This window comes from Panthera onca, chromosome A2, assembly GCF_046562875.1.
Source record: "Panthera onca isolate mPanOnc1 chromosome A2, mPanOnc1 haplotype 2, whole genome shotgun sequence".
NCBI lineage: Eukaryota > Metazoa > Chordata > Mammalia > Carnivora > Felidae > Panthera > Panthera onca.
The window spans coordinates 101,632,604-101,655,338 of record NC_138340.1 but is presented as its reverse complement, the minus strand read 5'-3'; the positions used below and the strand labels follow the sequence as shown (position 1 = coordinate 101,655,338).

Genomic DNA, 22,735 nt, shown 5'->3' with positions numbered 1-22,735 from the left:
TTCCCACTTCCCTGATTTTACGTAGATGGTTCCTACCGCCTGAGTGCCTTTCCGCCCATTTGTACCTTTCCATATTCCACTGTGTGTAATGTACCTCCTCTTATTTCACTCCATGTTGTTGCCTAGAGTTCTCCTGGCACGGTCACTGACTCGTCAGGTTGTCATAATTTAATGGACTTATTTTTGTCTCCTCCTAGCTTCTGAGTTCCTTCAGCATAGGACTTGTATCCAACAACAGTGCTATTAGACACCCGCCGAGTGTGGGAGGCCAAACTCTAGGTGTTGTAGGGAATATAAAAATTAATAAGATCAAATTTCCTGTCCTCAAGGAACTTGAAGTTTCAAAAGGAAATCAAAGATAGTACGTATAGTGTGACGATATTTTTTGTACTTCAAGGAGAGAACAGGAAGTGCTAAGTGAAATAAGTTCAACAAGATCCAATGAGGGTTTGAAGAGGGACAAATTGCATCAGTGGAAGGATCACAAAAGTAGATTGTTAACAATTAGCCCTGGGTTTTGGAGGATAGATCACATGGGACAAGTACAGAGAATGGAGAGGCTAATGTCCCAAATAGTGGAGCACCATTAGTCATGGTAGCAGTATTTGGGGGTACTGGGAAGCATTTAGTTTGGCTGAAATACAAGATTTAAAGAGGGGCATAATGGAAACAAGGCTGCAGAGATGAGTTGGAATCATATTTTGGAGGGTCTTGAAAGCCAGAGATGGGCACACTTCTCTGGGGCCTCTATGGCTAAAACTGCGCGTTCAGAACGTTAATAGCTGTACTGTCTTTCCTTACAGACCACTCTGCTTCATTTTTGGGAGAAAACTTCTCACACTATGGCAGCCATCCATGAGAGCTTCAAAGGTTACCAACCATATGAATTCACTACGTTAAAGGTATGAAAGCTAAGAGAGGCTGTTAGAAAAACTTAGCAAAAGTAATGTTTACATCACAGACAGTGTCTGACCATTGGCAGCAATCATCATTATTCCAACAGACTCCCAGTGTCCAAGAGATAACTGTGCCCCATAGTATAGTCCTTTACTGCATCAATAAGTCACAACAGTACAAAAACACAGCTTGAACCTTGGGGTACATGTTACTGGGAGATGAATTGTGGGGACTGCTTTAAATGACTTGTTTGGTGCTGTTAAAGGAAAGATTGTACAGGTCTAGTTTACTCCATTACTTTTTAATTATTCAAAGATGTTCCCTTGCAAAGTATTTTTCTTTCCTCTCTTACTTCTGACAAATGTCATTTTATTCTGTGAGTACCATTCAGTACAGAATTAAATTTTCCCATAAGACTCACAGGAATATTTTTCATTCAAAAAAGCAACATTAAACTCAGTGATTTCTCAGCTCAAAAGGGATATATGCAAAATGTCTGATTCTCAGTATTACAGCTGAGTGTGGGATCATTTTGGTTGATGAGAGAGAATGCATGTCAAGAAGGAAGTGATTTGGGTTCCAAAAGGATTTTAAGAAGGAGAAAACACCAGATTCTTTGTTGCCAGGTCATATCTTTGAAAGGAAAAGACCAGGAAAGAACTAGTTAAAGTTCACCTTGAAATTACCTTCCTGTTAATTTTTCAGGCAGTTTGTAAATGACTTATCATCTTGCTTAAGAAAACATTAAAAAGCTTTTTTTTTTTGCTTTAAAATACCTTTGATTCTGAAATGTTTATAATGTCACTGCATCTACAAAAGTATTAAGACAGAAACCTTTAAGACCCTGGCCCTTTAAATGAAGGTCCCAAGAGGAACCCAAGACAGTCCACTCACCTTGAGAGGCACCTGGCCTGACTCCAGACAGGACACCTGGCCAATGAAGTTTCTTCACAATACTCCTGTCAGCTGGTCATTTGTTCATTTATTGGTACTTGGTGACATGCTGCATGGTAACCAGATTCAGAATGTGCCCATTTTTATTCTGTCAGGTGGACTCTAAGCCCTTGAGGGGAGGGACATTTCATTCCTCCCATAACCTCCTTTGTCTAGCTAAATGTTCTGCGTCCAATGAACCCGAAGCCTTTCTTAGCACATTGACGATGTTACCATTGCTGCATTCCTGCCCCACCATTTACTACCACGTTCAGCACCTTAGAAAGCTGCTGTCCTGACTGAGCCAGATCGATTAAAATTATTACAATTCATACTCTTCACATTTCTTATAGAGGCCTGAACAGAATCCTACAGTTTCTTCTTTAGTAAGTCAGACTTTCAGGCTTTAGGGTATGTATGTGCATCAGATTTTATTTCATAATAAGTTTGTCTTTGTAAGACAGTTGTGCACAAATCAGCTAGGTGGAAGATGGAATGATGCCTAGCCCAAATACGATTTAAAAGAAGTTCAGGTTTGAGTTAATTGCATATAAAGTACAATATGAAACTGATGCCACAAACATGGAGGATTCCTTTCTGGCCTCCTGTGCTGAGGAGAAGATGACTCTTTAATTGTTGCCGTGATATTTATCCAGCAGAGAGGATCAAGCTGATTATGTTAGAGGATTTCTGGGCAGGGAATTTAGCGGAAGTTTGATGGCGGTGGTTCAGGACATAATTACAAATATTTTGGGCACATGACTATCCATTGCCTTTTACATCCCTAGAGTCATCCTTAAATTATGGTTTAAGTAGCAGTTTATGGTTTAATTATAATATAAACTCAGTAGAAATAATGTATCTGTTAAGGTATAATATAATTATAGTAATATTAAGAATGTTAAGTGTCCAGCAATCAACCAAATAAACTAGGCTCTTACTACTTTTCTAGAATGCTATTCATCTAGGCTTTTCAGAGATGCTATATTAGAATCCCAAGCTAGTTGCTAATTATTTTATTTATATGGACTCAAACCTATGTAATAGAATCCTGTTATCACACAGCTCATTATTGCATACACAGAAGCATGTTACCTATCATATTGTATGTCACAGAACATGAAAATGAAAACCACTAATAGCGTATGTATTACCATCAAGCATGAAGATATTACATGATTTACCAACCCTCTTGCACTCATATATATTTTTAAAAACATGCCTTGTATTTAAAAGATTTGCGGGGGGGGGGGGGGGGGCACCTGGGTGGCTCAGTAAGTTGAGTATCTGACTCTTGATTTAGGCTGAGGTCATGATCCCAGTGTCCTGGGATTGAGCTGAGCTCAGCACTCAGTGTGCAGCCTGCTTAGGTTCTCTCTCTCTTCTCCTCTGCCCTTCTCCTCTGCCCGTGCGCTCTCTCTCTCTCTCTCTCTCTCTCAAATAAAAAAAATAGATTCTTTCTTTCTCTCCCTCTATCTCTACCCCTCCCATTCATGCTGTCTCTCTCTCAAAAAAAAATAAAAATTATAAAAAATTACTAAAAAGGGTGGACACCTGGTGGCTCAGTTGGTTAAGCATCTGACTCTTGATTTTGGCTCAGGTCATGATCTGACAGTTCCTAAGTTCAAGCCCTGTGTTGGGCTCTGCCGGTGCAGAGCCTGCTTGGGATTCTTTCTCTCTCTCCTTCTCATTCTCCCTGTCCCTCCCCTGCTTGTCATGCACTCTCTTTCTCTCTTTCTCAAAATAAATAAACATTAAGAAAATTATAAAAATAAATAGCTAAATGAATAAATAAATAATTTTGATTTGATTAAGTCATTTTCAATGTATGTAATTTTCTTCTGAATGACACTATATTGATAATGGATTATTTTGGAATTTAAATAAATATTTTCATGTTTTATTTGTTCTCTGGATTTACCTAAGCAAATAGCCCCTGAAATGCCTTTTGGGACTCTGGCTGGAAGGAAAACATTGTCTTTGGAGAGGTTTGCCAAACTCTGTTAATGAAAAGCAACCCATTTGTTTTCTTTGCTGCAGGGTGTATTCTGAGTGTTGGTAATTGTGCCACTGCAGCTGTATTTCCTGACTGTTAGTTTTATGCTTGATGAAGGATGATAATTAATGTGTTAAACACTCGATGCATCCTGTTTGGATGGAAGAGTCTTTTGCTGCAGAATTATAGGGATATAACTCATGCCCCAGAAGTTTATTTCTAATGAAGCTTTCTCTAGAAAATATGTATATTTCTTTCCCAATATAATTTTATTATAAAAATGAATTGAGGGGCGCCTGGGTGGCGCAGTCGGTTAAGCGTCCGACTTCGGCCAGGTCACGATCTCGCGGTCCGTGGGTTCGAGCCCCGCGTCAGGCTCTGGGCTGACGGCTCGGAGCCTGGAGCCTGTTTCCGATTCTGTGTCTCCCTCTCTCTCTGCCCCTCCCCCGTTCATGCTCTGTCTCTCTCTGTCCCAAAAATAAATAAAAAAAAGTTGGAAAAAAAAAAAAATTAAAAAAAAAAAAAAAAAATGAATTGAGTCTCCACCTCATATCCCAGTGACTTTTTTGACATTAAGTGAATATTTTGTGGTAATGTTTTATGTGTCAACTATTCCTTTTTTATTCAGGCCTGATATGGTTCTATTAATTCTACTTTTATTGACATAATCCTTCATCATTCATTTTATGATTAATAGATTTTTGCAGCATTTTAACTTTATGGAGGATTTAGCATTGAAATTTAATGTTACAAAAATTTTTTTTATGTTACAAATTTTTTTAATCTAATTGCAACAAGGCTCAAATTTAAAGTGGAGAGAACATCTTTTAAGTGGTTTCCAGTAAAAGAAGCAATGCACTAATCTTGTATTTTTAAACAATACATACTTTTTCATTAAAATGCTACTACACATAGGTATTTTGTATGGGTTATTAATATGTTAATTTTTTTAGAGAGAGAAAGTGTGTGCATTAGGGAAGGGCAGAGGGAAAGAGAGAATCTCAAGCAGGCTCCATACCCAGCTCCAAGCCTGACACGGGGCTCTATCTCAGGAACCAAGAGATCATGACCTGAGTCAAAATCGAGAGTCTAAAGCGTAACCAACTGAGCCACCCAGGTGCCCCTAATATGTTAATTGTATACTGATTCCAAATCATCTGAGAATGTCTTTCACATGGTGGAAATTATCAAGTCGTGGAGATAGGAATGGAATATTTCTAGCCACATCTCAAAAGCACTGTCACTTTTTTAGAGAAAGTAATTTAGACTATGAGTTTAAAGCATTTTTTTAAGGTAAATGAAATGCTCTCTATCGGAAAACAGTGACCAGTCTTAAATTACCACCCCTCAGAAATGGTCATGTTTACTTTATTCTTCCAGGATGTCCTTTACTTACACATTGCTGCATAGATCTTCAGAGAAAGCAAAACAAAAACAAAACAAAAGCAAAAAACAAAAACAAACAAACAAACAAAACCCCTCAGGAGTCACGTGGCTTTTTCCTGGAAACTCTAAAACTCAGTGGTCTCTTCTTCCCTCACTATCATGTGGGTTGAGTCAGATGTTTTTACAGAGAAGTGAGCACTGGAGACCCTTTGAAGTAGACACACCATTGGGAGCTGGTTGAGGGGAAGGCATGACCTTCTGTATTTGTATTTTAAAAGAGATCAGCGTGCCTATATTTAATGAAAATGGCCAGTACTAAACATATTCCTGTCATGTCCCCCATTCTAGTGCTTTTGGCAGGAAAGCCAGATTTTTTACTCTGGATGCATGATTATGTAAGATCACAGGCCCTGTGCCAGTCAGACCTGACTTTAACTTGGGCTCTGTCACTTTCTGGCTGTTTTGGGGTGCTGCTGGTGGGCGGTGAGGGTGGCAGCCATGGTGGGGGTAACGGGGATGGATTTATTGAGAATTCTCTCATGGATCCAGAAGACAGCCATTGGCAGTATCGATACACAGGGGTTTGTTGAGCTTGCCAGGCCCTATAGCCTCGCTTAAGTTCCTTTCTTACTATTTGCACCCTAGATGATTAGTTTTGCAGTGAGTTTCGAAGGCGAGGCTGTGAAGGGCCGTGGGATAGGTCTCACAGACCTCACCCAAGATAACCCTCCCTGACTCCCACAGATGGCTCTGGCAGTTCCATTCCCAAACCTGTGCTTCAGGCCTGCCGGCCCTGGTCTGGGCTTATAGAACTCCCAAAGGGATACAAGAGGGCAGGGCAGGCCTACAAGCAAGGAAGGCAGGGAGGTTTCCCACCCTGCAACAAGGCTAATTCTGAAAAAATGCAATTTGGCTTTGCAACTGGCTTTTGCCCTGTGCCAGGATTTTAAGGAAACCCGAATTTGAAAACCTAACTCTGGGCATGTTCAAAAATAACCATTGAAACTGATGTGCCAATGTTCCCTCTTTTCTCTCCTGGGGTCTAGGACTTAGCACTGTTATATGGAACATCATTCTGGAGACTAAAATGTTTTTAGCTTTCACAATTCAAAAAACATCCTTCTCTAAATTTTGTTTTTCTCAAATTCGTATGCCTAACAGCCTTCTTCCACCCACCTCCACATTTCTCAGTTAATCACTTGAACATTTACCGACAAGCCACACGGCTCTGTAGTTACTTGCTTTGAAAATAAAGCCATAATAGTTTTTATGAAAATTGGGTAAATATCTCTGCAATGCTATTTTAGTTGCCAGTCCCAACATGGCAATTATTCATGGCGAGCATCCAGAATATCCTTGTAGACTTTCAAGTTTTCTCTCGGTGTCATTACTTTACTCAGCCTTTAGCAGAGTGATTTTTTCCCCCAAGCTGCTCCAGGCCAGATCATTGCAAAACTGAGAAGCATCCAAGTCCATGGGAGAAGAGGGGTTAGGGGGCTGACCATGGCACCACTGAAGTTTGAGGTGGACAAACCGACAGGTGGCTGATCATCAGTTCATCCATCCCTTGTGATGATTGGCATTTGCTCCTCCAGGCATCTGGTAGCTCAGGCTCTCCTCATAACAGGTTCCTCTCCATCCCCTGCTTCGTCTCATTCCATTACTTTTCTTTGAGAGGAAAGGAAAAATATTATCATTGTGTGGGCAGTTACTTAATGCCAGGAACTCTGCTAAACGTGAGATGAAGTAGCATCTCAGAGAATTTGTCATGCTATGCGTGACTCTAATGTGCTGAGGTTGGGTATCATAATTAATGATACAGTTAAGTTTGGCACTGACATATAGAAAGGGCATATATTTTAGTTAATCCTCAAAATAACCTTGAGTAGTTGGGTCTACTTGTTTTTTTCTCCGTGTTTCAAATGAGGAAACTGGAGTTCAGAAAGGTCTGGTCATCTGCCCAAGGCTACATGCTCCATATGCAGTAGCTGTGGAAACAGGGATGCTCATGCTTTTCCCACTCTGCTGTAAGTCATTTCTTCCAGGTGGTACTTCGGGCCCTGAGGCAGGAGGGCAAGAGAAAGCACAAGTGCCACCTTTAAAAACTATAGTTGTAAACTTTCTGTTAAAAGTAACACTTTGAGTGGTGCCTGGGTGGCTCAGTCAGTTAAGAGTCTGTCTTCAGCTCAGGTCTCCCTCTCACAGCTCATGAGTTCAAGCCCTCCATTGGACTCTTTGCCAACAGCTCAGAGCCTGGAGCCTGCTTGGGATTCTGTATCTCCCTCTCTGCCCCTCCCCAACTCGTGCTCTGTCTCTCAAAAATAAATAAACATTAAAATTTTTTTTTTAAAGTAGCCCTTTGAAATGTTTGCACATAGGTGAAAACCATCATCTATATCAGTCAATCCCTCAGATACCTAGGAATTTAGGACACTTGCTTTAGAGTTTGGAAGGAAGTGTTCTTGGTCTATTTGGTGCTACATATGAAGGAGTTCAGCAAATGTTCTTGACTTGGCTATTCGGTACCATTTCTTGACTAGTTGTAGAATTTTGAAGACCTGGATTCAAATATTGTTCCTACCTGTTAATGGTTGAATGGTTGAATGGACTGCAATACCTAACATAAGATGAACCTTTAAGACATCTAATTCCTTTCAAACCTTTAAAAACTGTTGATAAGAGGGGCACCTGGGTGGCTTAGTTGGTTGAGTTTCCAACTCTTGATTTTGGCTCAGGTAATGATCCCAGAATCATGGGATCAAGCCTCACGTGGAGCTCTGCACTGAGTGTGGAGCCTGTTTAGGAGTCTTTCTCTCTCTCTTTTCCTCAGCCCTTCTTCCCCACTCTCTTTAGAGAGAGGGAGAGAGAGAGAGACTTTAAAAAAAAGTTTAAAAAAAAGTTTAAAGAATAAGTTTATATATCTTATTTATGATTATGTTTGTTTTTCTCTAACTTTACTTTTTATTCTACACTATAATTCAAGAGTACCTTCTGATCCTAGATTAATAGTGCTCCTTACATAGTATCTTTATAGATTTATAACTGCATGAGTGGAGGGCCACATGTGCTAAAATCCATGAATTGTGTGGCTATACACATCATCATGCCTCTGCTTTTTATTCCTCATGTGGTACCAATTATATAAACACAAACATACACACAACCGAGTTCACCATCTTTTAACCATGCCTCCCTATTTTCAGCACTTTTATTTCCTTTTATAGACAATTATTTGGCACCTTCATATGCATACAGTATAATTAATGGGAAGTAGCCTAAGAAAATTAAATGTCATAATTAAAGATTAGAGAAAATGTTACTCAGTTGTCAAGGCTAAACTTAAACTTAGGTCATTATATTAGGGTTGGCTGCTAGCCTTTTGTCTGTGAAATTTGTTTTGCTGAGTAGTTTTGCTTTCATTCAGATGAATGTTGCTGTTGCTTTTATTTTCCTAATACAGGAAGTAGTAACTCCCATTATTATATTAAGCTGTTTCCTTTCTAAGACACTTTTGCAAGCTCGGTCTGCGCATTTCCTCTGTCACGCTGATCTTATATATTGTGTGTGTGTGCTTCCTGAAACCATTTAAGCATTGATGGAAACTATTACCATGTCAGTGCAGGCTTTAAAACGGAGAAAGGTTACTAGTATAAAAACATTTTTTCTTCTGTATGAAATCTTTCAGTCTTGTATGATGCTGTTTTGCTGCTAATACAAAGTGATCTTCATGAACAATTTTAATGAAGAACCTAGTGGGTTTGGGGTTTAGAAACAGAATGCTTTGACGTTTCATTTCTGGACATGGATTTGAATGTGGCTTCCATCAGCCGCTGATTCAAAATAGTTCCATCTGATGGCTGCCTTGTCTCTACAGTCAGCCAAGGCCTCTTGGCTGAGCAGGTGTTCATGTCACACAGAAAATGCTGTCACCTCTGACTTTTACAGATGCTACAAGGTTAAGTGTTTTCAGCTGAGTTGCAGACTTTAAAATACCATAAAGAATCCCCTCCACCTCAGCCCCCACTTGGACCTTTTCATCAAACTTTGGTGAAAGCAGTGGTTCTCCAAGTAGAATGTCCTATATCTGACAGTCACACCCAGGAACTAATGTTGAGAGAGGAAGGGGACGTGATTTGTCCTCCATGTTGTTTCAGAGTTCCTCTGAGTTTCTTGATTGTCTTCATTGTTTACCATCTTTGTAAGAAACAAGTTCCATGCCTGTTGTGGTTTTTTTCCTTGCTGTATAGAGGAGCGTTTAGCTCAGTTTAATCTAAAACTCTCTTGCTTCAAAAGATGCCCCTTGAAGACGTCCTAAAATTGACTGTGGTGATGGTTGCACAACTCTTTGTCTATACTGAAAACCATTGAAGTATACACTGTAGGTGGGTAAATTCTATGGTACATGAATTATATCTCAATAAAGCTGATAGATTCCCCACACAAGATTCCCCTTAGCTCAAAATGCTAATATTTAATAAATAAACCCAGGTGCTTGGTATTAATTTTGCTTGTGGTTTCATAAACCTTTTTCTAATTATTCCCCTGAGGCTTTAAGAGCTCTAATTTTTTCAGTTTAACCTTATGTACATGAATTTATCAAACAACAAGTACATATTTAGCACCTCTCTTGAGTGGCAACAGCCAAATCCTTATAGGGACAATGGTAATAGCAGGAAGAGATGAGCAATTGTAACAGGAATTATTAATAATAAAGTAGCAATTGGAACTGTAGCCATTCTGTTGGTGAAGCACAATAGTGACTTAACTGTGATTGTGGTGACAGGGAGCCAACAATTGAGTCCCTGCTAATGGCCCAACAGGGAAGGGGTTGAAAAGAAGGAAGGAGTGGTTTACATTACAAAGGGATTGTCTTAGAACTGCCCAAGTGTGGTTATGAGGGGAGGTCGGTCTAGAGACAGAAAGGATGATAACCATGGAGCTGTCAAGGGCATCTCAGGGGCTTAGGCAAGCGCTGTGGCAGCTAGACGCAGCTGGCTGAGAGCAGACAAGTCCTGGCCCTGCCTAGTGCTGATTGAGAAAAAGGAAATGCAATGAGAAGATAATTGAGCAAACCAGGAGGCCTGGACAAGCCTCACAGAATTGAAAAGTGCATTTTGGGGCCATCAGAAGCTTAGCTGAAAATACTCTTGGCTTCATGTTGACCAGGATTGGACTACTCTTTGGGGAATAAAACTGCTGGAAGGGTGTGTGTGTGTGTGAGTGTGTGTGTGAATAAAATGCTGTGATTGGCAGATCTATTGAAAAGAGTAAGTCTTTGACATCTGTTGAACTCCTCCTTGTGATTGTACATTTCTGAAATATACACACACATGCACACATGTGCCTAGCTTTTACCAGATGCTTTGGGGTATGTGATTAAAAAAAGAAGAAGACCTACACTATAGTCCATATTCCAATTACCTCATTTGTTCCAATAATGTCCCTTATAGCATTTCCCCCTCCAACTGATAATCATGGATTCCATTTAGTTGTCATACATTGGAGAAACATAGAGGGCAAAAGAATATGATGAAACTAATGGGGCATAGTGTTAAATATTGATGAATGTGGGTAAAGGAATGTTCTCCCTGTGTGACCGCTGCTGACCTCTTTATCTTGATCTCATAAGACCTGTCCTCTTGCCCACTACATTACAATCCCAGTGGATTCTTTTTGTTCCTCCAACAAGCCAAGCTATTACTACCTTAGGCCTTTGCGTTCAAGCCTCTCCTTCTTGAGTTATGCAAGGATGGCTCCTTCATGTCATTTGACTCTCAGCTAAAATGTCACTTCACAAGAGAACATTCTTACTAACTGAGGTAGTGATCCAATCACTTTTTATCCCCCTTTTTAATTCCCTGCCTAGACTCATCACTAACTGATAATTCTCTCTGTCTTCTTCACCAGTGTATCCCCTGCACCCAAAACAGCACCTGGTCATGGTAAATACTCTGAAACTATTTGTTGACTGAGTATACTAATCTAAATGTCCAGAAATAGCCATTAAAAATGATGGTAATGCCTTAAGGATGTCCTTTATGCAAGAAGATGTTTCAGAACTCTAAGCATAGGACATATATTCAATTAGAAAACCTTGGCCTTATGTTAGAAAAATGGTGAATGAATGTATATTTATATATAATTTAATATTGAATGTTTAGGATATATAAAATATTTTTTATATTCTCTAATGAAGAATGTTTCTCATTATGAAATACCTACACATATTATATTGCTTAAGTATACATCTATATACATGATTCTGATTATAAAAGTAGTATGAGTATGAAAAACCAGAAAGGAAATATATGAAAATATTAACTATTTTGGGGAGGAGAATGGAATTATCAGTAACTTGTCTTTTTTTAATTCTCCAAGCATTCTACATGTGGTTCTATTATTTTTCTAACTTAAAAAATATTTTTTAAGAGAAAACGTAATACAGAATAGATATAATCAAATATGAATAAGACTATAAATGCACCTTGAAGATGGAAGGACTTTCTTGAATTTGACTTGCTTAGTGAATGAAGTTTTACAGAAAAGGCAGTAATTGATCTGGGCTTTGCAAAAACTTATAGGACTCTTGAGGGTAGACAAATAGGTAGAGAGAGATTTTTTTAGGCAAAGCAACAGAATGAACAAAGATAGGAAGGGAGCAATTAGTACATACGAGGTGATGAGAAAGACCTAGGTGAATGGAAAGCTCCCATTTGGGAGCCACTGGGAAGCAATGTGGGAGAGTAAGATAAAATCACATTTTAGAAGATCTTTAAAATCAGGCAGAGAGGTTTAGACTAGAAGTGGAAACAAGTGGGGAACTACTGTGGGTACCTGAGAAAAACAATAACCTGATTGCCTAGGTATTTTAGGGAAAATTTTCCATATAGGGAGTGAGAGTGCTGGCAGTTAGGAGTGAAACACCCGTGTTCACCTGGCGCCCACAGCAGGCACCACCATCCATCACAGCTGGGCTTCGCAGAGACTGCCTCCACACCATCTCCATCCAGCCTGCAGTCAGAGACCATGAATCCATCAGAGCTGGTGTAGGAAACATGCTTGCCACCTTCTGTGTGTGGGTCACACTAGAGAAGAGAAAGGTGGGAAGGGGAAAGAGGAGGAGACAGGAAGCCCCAAAGGACAGGTTTTAAAAGTTCTAAGAATATAAGCAGGATAAGTAAGTATCTTGAGATGTTTCATGTGTATTTATAGGTTTGTGGTTTAATTAGGGCCACAAGTAGAGATCTTTTTGTGTAACTCATTATTCAGTTGTTATGGGAGTGTTTTGCTTTTTCTGGTGTACAGTTTCTAAGCACTGGATTTTTTTGAAAGTGTTTCCTTATACATTTAATAAGACTTGAGAACAATAACTCCAAGAAATAGTGTGCCGTCAGAAGATCCCCACCCATCTTTTAATCGACAAAGATTTGGATGCACTTGCTCTGTCCACTTGTGGGAGTAAACTTGTTGGAATATGTTAAGCTGCTAATTTTTTTTCTTAAAAAAAGGTTTTGTTTTCTCTTATTTTTAAAAGCTGTTTTTAGATCACAAAATTGCAAACAAAATTAAAAATAAAATGAAATTGTCTCATCTTCGGGGGAGAAAAGCTTCTCTGTCAGTGTGTGGGCTGCTAGCAGAACAGAATGTTTATCTTTGCTGCATGTTAAAGATGGAAAATAAAGTTAGCAATAGCCAAAAGGCCTTCTTTTGAATAACTTATCGTGAAAGGGAAAGCATAAATCTAGTGGCAAAACAACTCTCCATTATAGGCTAGTATTTTGTGGATGGGTCTGAGAACATATAAAATTTCATGTCTGTCTACTGGGTAGGTTCAGGGTAACCCCCCGAACCTTGAATTCAAGGTTTGCTTTCTGGACCAGAGGTTGTTGAGTTTTTTATTGATCTCTCTCTCTCTCTCTCTCTCTCTCTCTCTCTCTCTCTCTCTTTTTTTCCTTTTCATTATCATGTTCAAGAGCTTACAAGACCCTATGAAAAAGCTGATTGAGAAAGAAGAAAGGAAGAAGGTCACCCAGCAGGAAAGTTCAGAGGCCACGGTGGAGGAGCCGAGTCAGTAAGTTATGGCTACTTCTCTTGGCAGAATCTTTCTTCCCACAGGCAAGGGCAGTACAGGTCTCGCTGGCCAAGTCTGCTGGGGTCTCAAACACAGGGCAATTGCTTTACTTCCTCCTTTCTCTGAGTTGATGTATTAGAATGAAGGCCAAACTTGTCCTGCACATATTCCCGCTAGACCAGGACTCTTCCCAATAAGAGACTCACTTCTGGGATCTTAGAAGGAGCACACTTGTGAGGATTTGACTGGGACAAGAAAAGGCACACATTTCCAGTGCTCTCTGGCTCTCTGGGGGCCTCAGCCTGAGCCTCAGCTTCCTGCTCTCTCAGGCTTCTGGACCCAATCTGGTCCTTTTGTTAACATCATTTACAAAATCCTGTCCCAGATAGGAAATCCCCTGGCTTTTCTCTCGTAGAAGGAAATAACCTATGAAATTGTCTCATAAGACATATAGTACTAAAGTGTTACCTACAGAAGCACCGGGTTCTGACATTTTGTTTTCTAAGGTTCAGAACTTCTGCTTTTTTCCTCTGTGAAGCAGAGAGCAGCTTTGAGTGCAGGAAGTGAGTGCTCCATCTTCAGTTCTTGCCACTTTGCAAAGAAGACACCTCTAGTTATTTTACATACTGAGACAAACTTTTCCACTTACCTGGAGCATGATGTGTCCTAATCTCACTCAGCAAGGAGGTTTCAGTGTGAAACTATATCCTTTCCTATTCAGGTGCCAGAGCACGCAAGGACAGGGTTAATCCTAAACTGGCTGACCTAGGAAAGAGAAGTAGATTATCTTACCTCTATTTGTGATTCTTTTTCCACACACAAAAAATTTAGATGATAATTGTGTGATAAAACTCGCTTATGTTTTTACTGTGTTTCTAAATAAACTTTTAAGTATATATTTTTGTCACACAGAGGTATTTGCTGCCAATATTAGCCTTTTTAATTTTAAAGCAAAAACTAGAAAATTCCTATGGTATAGAGCAAAGACAACTTTTCACTGTAGAATATGATCTGAATCTAGTACAATTGACTATTGTAGGGAGCAGTTTAACCTATTCCTGTTAATAATAGTAATGCTAAATACCCTTTAGTGAATACCTACTATGTACGAATCACAATGTCCGGTGCTTTATTTATGTTATCTCTACCCATTCTCATGCCAACCCTTGGTGTTATCAATGCCGGCATTTCCCTTTTGTGTAAATGGTGGAAGCAAGGCTCAAAAGAAGTTAAGAGACTGCCCACAGCCTGTGGTGTAGTAAGAGGCAAGACCTGGAATGTGTTCTGGTTACCTTTTTTTCACCATATATGTTACGACGATCAAAATGAAGCATTAGCCTTTACTCAGAAAGGAACTACCCACGATTGTCTTGATTAGTTTTTGTTAACTTCAGATTTCTCCGTTAAGTATAGCCAAAAAGTATAATCCAGTAACTATAATAGAGGTAAATGTGCTTTAAAGGGAGGTTCAGAAGCACCAGCTGAATCTCAAGTTGGTGATACATCTCAGCTGTGATCTTCCCCATGTACAGTAAGAGTTGAGAAATGACAGTCTTCTGGAGAATGATCTTGCTTTCAGCCTTAGATAATTTAAGCTAACCTCCTGAGGTATCCTCTCCTGTAACACCAGGAGTCAGAAGAAACAGCTGGTTGGCCATAAGTTTTTTAACTATTTTTTAAAAGCGATAAATGTGAAATATCTTAGCTGTACCTACCAACTACCCACCTAGATATTTACAGGACATATGACTTATGATGAAACCAGATTCAGCTATTCAGATGCTATGAACCAGCCTTAGGACAGGAAAAATCCAGCAAATTTATTTCTTCTTTAAAAAATGAATAGCATATAAATGACTATACATTCACCTTTCATGTGCGCATGCACATATCTGTGTGTTATAAGTGTAGTAATATTGTACAGAAAAACTGGCTGTATCATAAATATAAAATTTTCAGGACTAGATTGCTAAACTCTTTCTTTTTTAATTTTAAGGTTAATTTCATTAGAGGATGAAAACCAACGCAAGGAATCCTCTAGTTTTAAAAGTAAGTTTTGATTTTTATTTAGAATCGCTTCTGAAATAGTACTGCTCAGCAACCAGTTCATTTCCTTTTTTGGCAGGCTCTTCCTTTCTTCTTTTCCAATTGAGAAAATTGTATTTTAATTTGCTTTTTATCATTTCAGTTTTAAATTTTCAAATATCAGTGATGCCGACCATATAGCATTATTGAGAAAGGTTTTATATTGTGAACCAGAAAATAGCATCATTAGGCACTTCAGCAAAAGCCTGTCAGAGGAGCATCCAAAATTGAGAATTAGCAGCTATTTCTCTGACAACAGATGATAACATTTCTGCTATTGCCATTACTCATTCTAACTGCCATTTGGGCTGTAAAGATAGTTTTAATACGATTACATGATCAGATTGGGTGAGTTGGTTTTCATTGTGTTGTGGGGTGGGTTGGTCTTTGTTGGGAACAGATGGGGAGAGCTCAGACATGGTTTTTCCAGGTGATTCCTGGGTCTGTTCTGTCATGAGTAACCCCAGCTCCCTCGGGTATACCGACCCTCAGATAGTTGGAAAAGTGATCAGAGCGTTGGTAGATGATGCAATGTGCTGTGAAAGGTTTGTCAGCTATTCCTGTCTCCTGCCATTACTGCCAGTTTTCACTGGTTCTTCTCATAAAGGAGTGGAGGGTCCAGTAAAATGTGATGGGACTAAGGTGATATAACGCTGAGCTTTTCACTGGTACTCGAATCCTCTGAGATGCAGGGGAAAGCTTTACAGGTGATATGGAGAGAACTGAACTTACCCTAACCCTGTGTTCAGCCTGGCCCTCTTGGGGGGCATATCCACCTCTGCTCACTCCACCCTTCGTTCTGGCAGCCCTTCCAGGAGATAGGAGGGGCAAGCAGACCCTGAAACTTCCTTTCTCTGCCTTTCCTTTACCCTTGACCTTCCTTCTGTCTTTCCTCCTTCTTTTCCAACCTTTTGCTTCACCTGCTTTATTTATTCTCCTCCCACGTTACTGGTTCATTTGCTTTTCTCACACCTGCCTTTCAGCAGAAAACAAAACAAAACAAAACCCTCTCACCTTTCTGCCTTTCGAACTCAGCTTCATGTCATCCTTTCATGTGTTCACACCTTCACTTACTCACATACTCATTCATGTTTTCAACAGATATTTATTGGGCGCTGTCTGTGTGGCAGGCAGGCATGGCACTAGGCTCTGGGAACACAGTAGTAAACAGACAGATCCAGACCCTTCCCAGGATGGGGCTCATGGTCAAAAGGGGAAGCAGGTGATAATCTAACAATTGCACAAGTAATTGGATAGCTCCTACTTTGGTAAGAATGGCAAGGATTCTTGCTGTGTGAGAGGGAGAACTCACCTATTTGAGGGGATCACACAGCTAGTTGCAAAAGCTGTCAGAGTAAAACAAGCAGCCTGGGCAAAGACTATGAGCCAGGAAGGACCAGGAGAAGGTCAGAGGGACAGTGTTCTAGAGCATGAGGGTGGGAGCAGATGGCAGAAGACAGAGAAGCAGGCCAGCCTGATGTTGGCCACCTAAGAGGTCTCTGACTATATTGATCCAGACCTCCAGCCTCAGTATCCCTTGGGTGCCAACAGCATGAATTATGTTGTGGGAATCTAGGTAAGCAAATAGAAACATTTTAGTTTTGAGGGAAAATGTAAACTCCAGTTCATTATATTTGTATTCAAGTTACGTATCAATATAAATCGTATGTTTATGCAATATATGATAATATAGAGGATCAAATTTTCTCTTTGTGTAGTGTGTTCACTTGTGGTATTTGTGTAATATTTTGAGATTGCAAATGCTGATTACCTTGTTTTATGTGTACAAATAGAGGAATCCACCATAATGAAGTGTCACCTGTCTTTATTTTGTGACCTGTAAAAAGTCTAATGTACACATGAGCAAACTAAGTTTTAAGGATGTTGTGTTGTACACACACACACATACACACACATACACAGACACACACACACTTTATTATTTAGAGCAGTTTTTAGTTTACAGAAAATTGGAAAGCAGGTACAAAATTTCCATATATCCCCTGTTCCCACACACATGCATTATCAATATCCCTCACCAGGGCAGTACATTTGTTATAATCAATGAACCAACACTGACACATCATTATCACTCATAGTTTACATTAGGGTTTACTCTTGGTGTTATACATTTTATGGGTTTGGACAAATGTGTAATGACATGTTCACCATTAGAGTATCATACAGAATAGTTTCACTATCCTAAATCTCCCCTGTGTCTGCACCTTGTTCATCTCTCCCCTCCCCCAAACACTTATCTTTTATATAAACACACACACACACACACACACACACACACACACACACACACATATATAGGATCCACATAGGATCCACATAGGTGAAAACATACGGTATCCATCTTTCTCTGCCTGACTTATTTCACTTAGCATAATACTCTCCAGTTCCATCCACATTGCTACAAATGGCCAGATTTCATTCTTTCTCATTGCCAAGTAGTATTCCGTTGTATATATAAACCACATCTTCTTTCTCCATTCGTCAGTTGGTGGACATTTAGGCTCTTTCCTTAATTTGGCTATTGTTGAAAGTGCCACTATAAACAGTGGGGTGCAAGTGCCCCTATGCATCAGCACTCCTATGCATCAGTACTCCTGTATTCCTTGGGTAAATTCCTAGCAGTGCTATTGCTGGGTCATAGGGTAGGTCTATTTTTAATTTTTTGAGGAACCTCCACACTGTTTTCCAGAGTGGCTACACAAGTTTGCATTCCCACTAACAGTGCAAGAGGGTTCCCACTTCTCCACATCCTCACCACAAACGCTTATCTTTTTACTGTTTTCATAGTTTTGCCTTTACCAGAATTCTGTACAGTTGGAATTATATTGTATGTATGGAATTATGTTACAGACTGACTTCTTTTACTCAGTAATGTGCCCTTTTATTTTAGCCAGACACAAATGCCTAACGTTCACAGCACCATCAGTAGTCAATTACTTAAGTCATGCATTTGTCCATGAAAGAAGTGTGAAGTCAGTGTCATATAGTTTTCCACCAAACAAAGCAAAGATTCGAGGCTGTCAGCTCAGAATTCATGGAGAGCCAACAGCTTGAGAAAATGTAGAGGACCCCTGCTTCTGTGTGATGAGCTGTGTGTTTACCTTACACTGAAATAGTATACGAACCCACACACCATTCTGAATTTGCGATAACCAAGTGCATGTGTTCTGTTTACAGCTGAAGATGGAAAAAGCATTTTAACTGCCTTAGACAAAAGCTCTACACATAATGCATGCTCAGGTAATCTAGATTAAGGAAAATGACTCAATTTTAATAAATTTGACAAACTCCTTACAAAATGAAACTGACTCATAATTTTGTTTTCTTTGTTTCCTTTAATGGACCTACAGATGAACTATTAGGCATGAAACCCGAGGAAGGTGGTAAGATTTATATATTTCTTTGGGGTTATAATTTAATTTTTTAATACTGTTTTTACATGCAGGAAAATGTAATGTTTATTTTTTTGAATAGCTTTGCATTCCCAAGCAAATTGTTTTTAAGTAACTGTCATTTGTCTTTATAAATGACTTTAAATATGCCCAAGTACAAATTAGTACATGTGGGATTTGTCATCTTTAGCTTAATTACATAATACTCAGACTACTAAAGCTAAAAGTTATGTCACAGGTTGTATGCTATAGTAGAAAAAACATGGCTTTCAGAACCAGACCTAGATTTGAGTACTGGTTGTACCATAAACTATCTGTATAGCCTTAGGTAATTTGCTTCACACTTTAACTCTTTCAGCCTCAGTTGCTCCATTTGTAAAATGGAACCAATAGCAACAGTCTTCCTGGGCTGTTGTCAGAATTGGAGATCATGTATATACAGGGTCTCTCATGACCTCTGACACAGGAACACTCTTCAGATGGTAAGCAGTTGAGACAGTGGCATTAGAAACATTGTCCCTGTGGTATACTGTGCTGCACCTCCACTGAACCTTAGTTTTTTTTTTTTTAATTTTTTTAACGTTTATTTATTTTTGAGACAGAGAGAGACAGGGCATGAATGGGGGAGGGGCAGAGAGAGAGGGAGACACAGAATTGGAAGCAGGCTCCAGGCTCTGGCAGGCTCCAGCCCAGAGCCCGACGCGGGGCTCACAGACCACGAGATCGTGACCTGAGCTGAAGTCGGACGCTTAACCGGCTGAGCCACCCAGGCGCCCCTACTGAACCTTAGTTAAATGCAGAGGAGGAGCTTGCCTGGCTAGGTCACCCACCCAAGTTCACCGCCTAAAATAATTTACTAAATAACTCTCCAAAAGAGAATCCAAAAGCATGGATTTGATTGAGATAAGCATAGTCTTAAATGACTCCAGGAAATTGACTGTTCAGCCTGGTATAGCCTTTGTTTTCCATCCCACCAAGGGTTTGCTTCTGATGATTTATCACAAGTCCAAAATTCCACTGATATTCTGAGACAAACTCTAGAGCACCCTTTGTCCTGGACTGCTGGTCCATAGTCCACCCTGATGGAACAAGTTTCTCCTAGGACTGGAAATGGGGCAAGATGATCCTATGGACCCCATTTAACTAGGGCCGACAATTTCCTCTACTCAGTTTGAGCTTGATTTGGGTTTAATTCCTGAAGTGTGAGAGGAAGTCTGGGGAACAGAAGGCATTGATTAAAGCTTTTTCAAAAATGGAAAGGCAGCAAGTAGAACTCTTACATTAAGTTTCCAGGGCTTAGGATTATAAACTTGGAAGAAACCTGCTTTCTTTACCAATTTCTCATTCCAGGCAACACACTTTGCAATATTTCATCAATGTCCACATGTTTTTTTGTCAGAATCATACTTATTTGTAAATATTGAAATCACCTCGGGTTATGAAAGCACAAAGCAAATAATTAAAGCAGACTGCCATTACCTGGCCTCCATTTTCATAAAAACGTTTCCCACTTGGCATAAGGATAGATTACTTTTATGAAATAAAGAGCTTTTGTCACAAATTTTTTTGGAGGGAGAAATATTGCAGGCTTGCAAAGGTGAGATAAAGACAATAATCTAACACACAATAGGTACCCACCATGTAGTTTTACCAAATCTTAACATTTCACAAGTTATTTATAATTAGCTGTATCTTTCAACTTGTTTTGAAAGGAAGACTGTTATTTCTCCTGTTGCCAACCTCTTGTTCATGTAATTTGCTCTTTTATTATCTATTTAATTTCACTGTTTTAATAAACATAAGTTTTGAATATGTATATTCACATCGGTACGTGATAATGACAGTGAAAATGTAGACAGTGGAAAATTCTGACTCCCATTTCTGCTTGCCATTCCTCTCTATTCCATATTCTCATCCCTATTTCTTTACATACACACAAGCAGATAGAAGTCCATATTCTTGTGTTTCCCCCCTTATTACAAAAAAGGGTTCTTGCTTTTGGATTTTGACTTTTTCAACTTGGTAGTAATGGCAAAACAAAAATTAACCCAGTACCCATGTATTTCTTCACAGAATTAAATCAGAAATGCTACTACCTGAGATAGATGCTTACTTTCATAAGCTTCATCCAGAGCCTGTCACAGATACACTGGAATAAGATTGTTATATTTCCCCTTATTTAAAACAACTTTTATAACTCATTGGTTTACAGTTAACAGTCTTTGTTTCATAGAATAGCAGCTCATACCCTTTTTTGGAGCACTCACTTAATACAATTACCCAAAATGTATTGTTTCTTTCCCAAAATTGTATTCTTTCCCAAAATGTGTATTTGTTTTCAGGCAGAAAAGTTGATTTACAGATTGTCTCAGTTAAATGCAATGTCACATAATCTCTCCTTTCCCTTTATCACTGCCAGGCCATAAAGCCCTTCTCGAGGCGTGAGCCATGCTCTGTCACTATCTGACTCTTCTGCATTGGCAACCCCTAGGGCAGCATCAGCTTAAAGATTAACATGACCACAAGTCTAGAAATACTCTGTCAGTGCACAGAACTTGTGGTGAATGAAGAAAAGAACACACGATAATTAGTTGACTTCAAAATGTGTGCCCTTCAGAAAACCGCCAGAAGGCCCAGATCCTGAATTAAAACACTGATAATAATATGCAAGACATTAAGCAATCAAGAAATAAAAAGAGCTTAATCCAGGGATGGCTGCCTTTATAGGACTTGGGGGCTATAAGCTCTAGCGCCCTGCTGCTTGGGGGCCAGTTCACTCCCAGTGGTAATTCTGTTAGACAAGTAATGGCCAAGCCATGGTACAGTGTTATCAAAAAGCAGACCACTTATGACAACAACAAGGAGACAGTTCTCCAGGAGCCGTTGCCCCAAAAAATCACTCCGATTCAGTGTCGTAATGAAATGTGTTTTCTCCAACTAAATAGATAATGTAAATAGCAAACCAATACTTGGCCAGTTTATACAAATTTTTAAGTGAAAAAAAACTGAGTGACATTTTGCAGTAACTTTAAAGTGGCTCTGAAATCACCTTGTGAGCACATGTGACAATCCCAGCCTCAATTCATGAGTTAGTTGTAACATGCAGGAGTGTTTGTATTCCTCAAAGTTGGCTGAGAAAAAGAACTATCAGATAACTGAACAGGAAGTGAAGCTATAAAGCTAGTTATATAGCTAGATGAATTTAGCCCACCTAAATCTCATTATTTGGATTTATCCAAAAGATCCTTCTCAAGGACAAGACTAACTGAAATTTTTAAAAATTATAATTGTACACATTGCAACTAAAACGTTTGTCTTCTCCCATTTCCTTGGTTACTACTTTCAGACTTGTGACTCTAAATTCTGGCCAACCATCAGAACGACAAAGAAGCTTATTCAGTAGCTCCCTTTAGTCCGGGTGCAGACCTTTGGCCTGTAACAATAATACAGGCTTATGGCCCCATGCCTGGTTTCTCCCCAGATGTTCAGGACTATCTCTTTTGTTCTCTGTATAGAGCTGACTAGGAACCTGATTGCTTCCTCACACGCAGTGTGGCAAAGACTAAGCTTGTTATCTTTTTTCATAAACTTTTTCTTCTCCCTGTCTCCCTCAGCATCCTAGGATGAACAGCTGACATTGGTCCTTTCATAAAATAATGGTGCATTTTTAAAACCAAACACTCTCCTGTTCTTACTTGATCACCCTGTAGTCAGTAGTGTTCTGTATAGATTTCCTCCTGCCCCGGATGTCAAGTTTTTCAGTAAGATTACTTGCTTGTTAAGATCTAATGTTAAAATGGAGGACCAGGACTGGGGATCATCAAGAAGTCTTTTTTCGAGTGCTTACTCAGGGTCTAGCACGATTGGGGTTTTTGTTTTTGTTTTTGTTTGGGGTGTGTGTGTATTCCAGAGAGTGGGTAGAGATGGATTTTTCCCCATCTGTTATTATTATTA

The 22,735-nt window shown here is 39.4% G+C and overlaps 1 protein-coding gene across 5 annotated transcripts in view; it reads left to right on the top strand.

The window, feature by feature from the left end:
- ICA1 (islet cell autoantigen 1) overlaps positions 1-22,735 on the top strand; it is a 148,910-nt gene that overhangs the window by 107,842 nt on the left and 18,333 nt on the right. For all 5 annotated transcript variants that reach the window (XM_060633888.3, XM_060633879.3, XM_060633872.3 and 2 more), the window contains exons 8-12: positions 804-902; positions 13,186-13,283; positions 15,280-15,332; positions 18,567-18,629; positions 18,740-18,772. In XM_060633888.3, the coding sequence (XP_060489871.1) occupies positions 804-902; positions 13,186-13,283; positions 15,280-15,332; positions 18,567-18,629; positions 18,740-18,772 (346 nt within the window). The remainder of the gene's footprint in view (positions 1-803; positions 903-13,185; positions 13,284-15,279; positions 15,333-18,566; positions 18,630-18,739; positions 18,773-22,735) is intronic.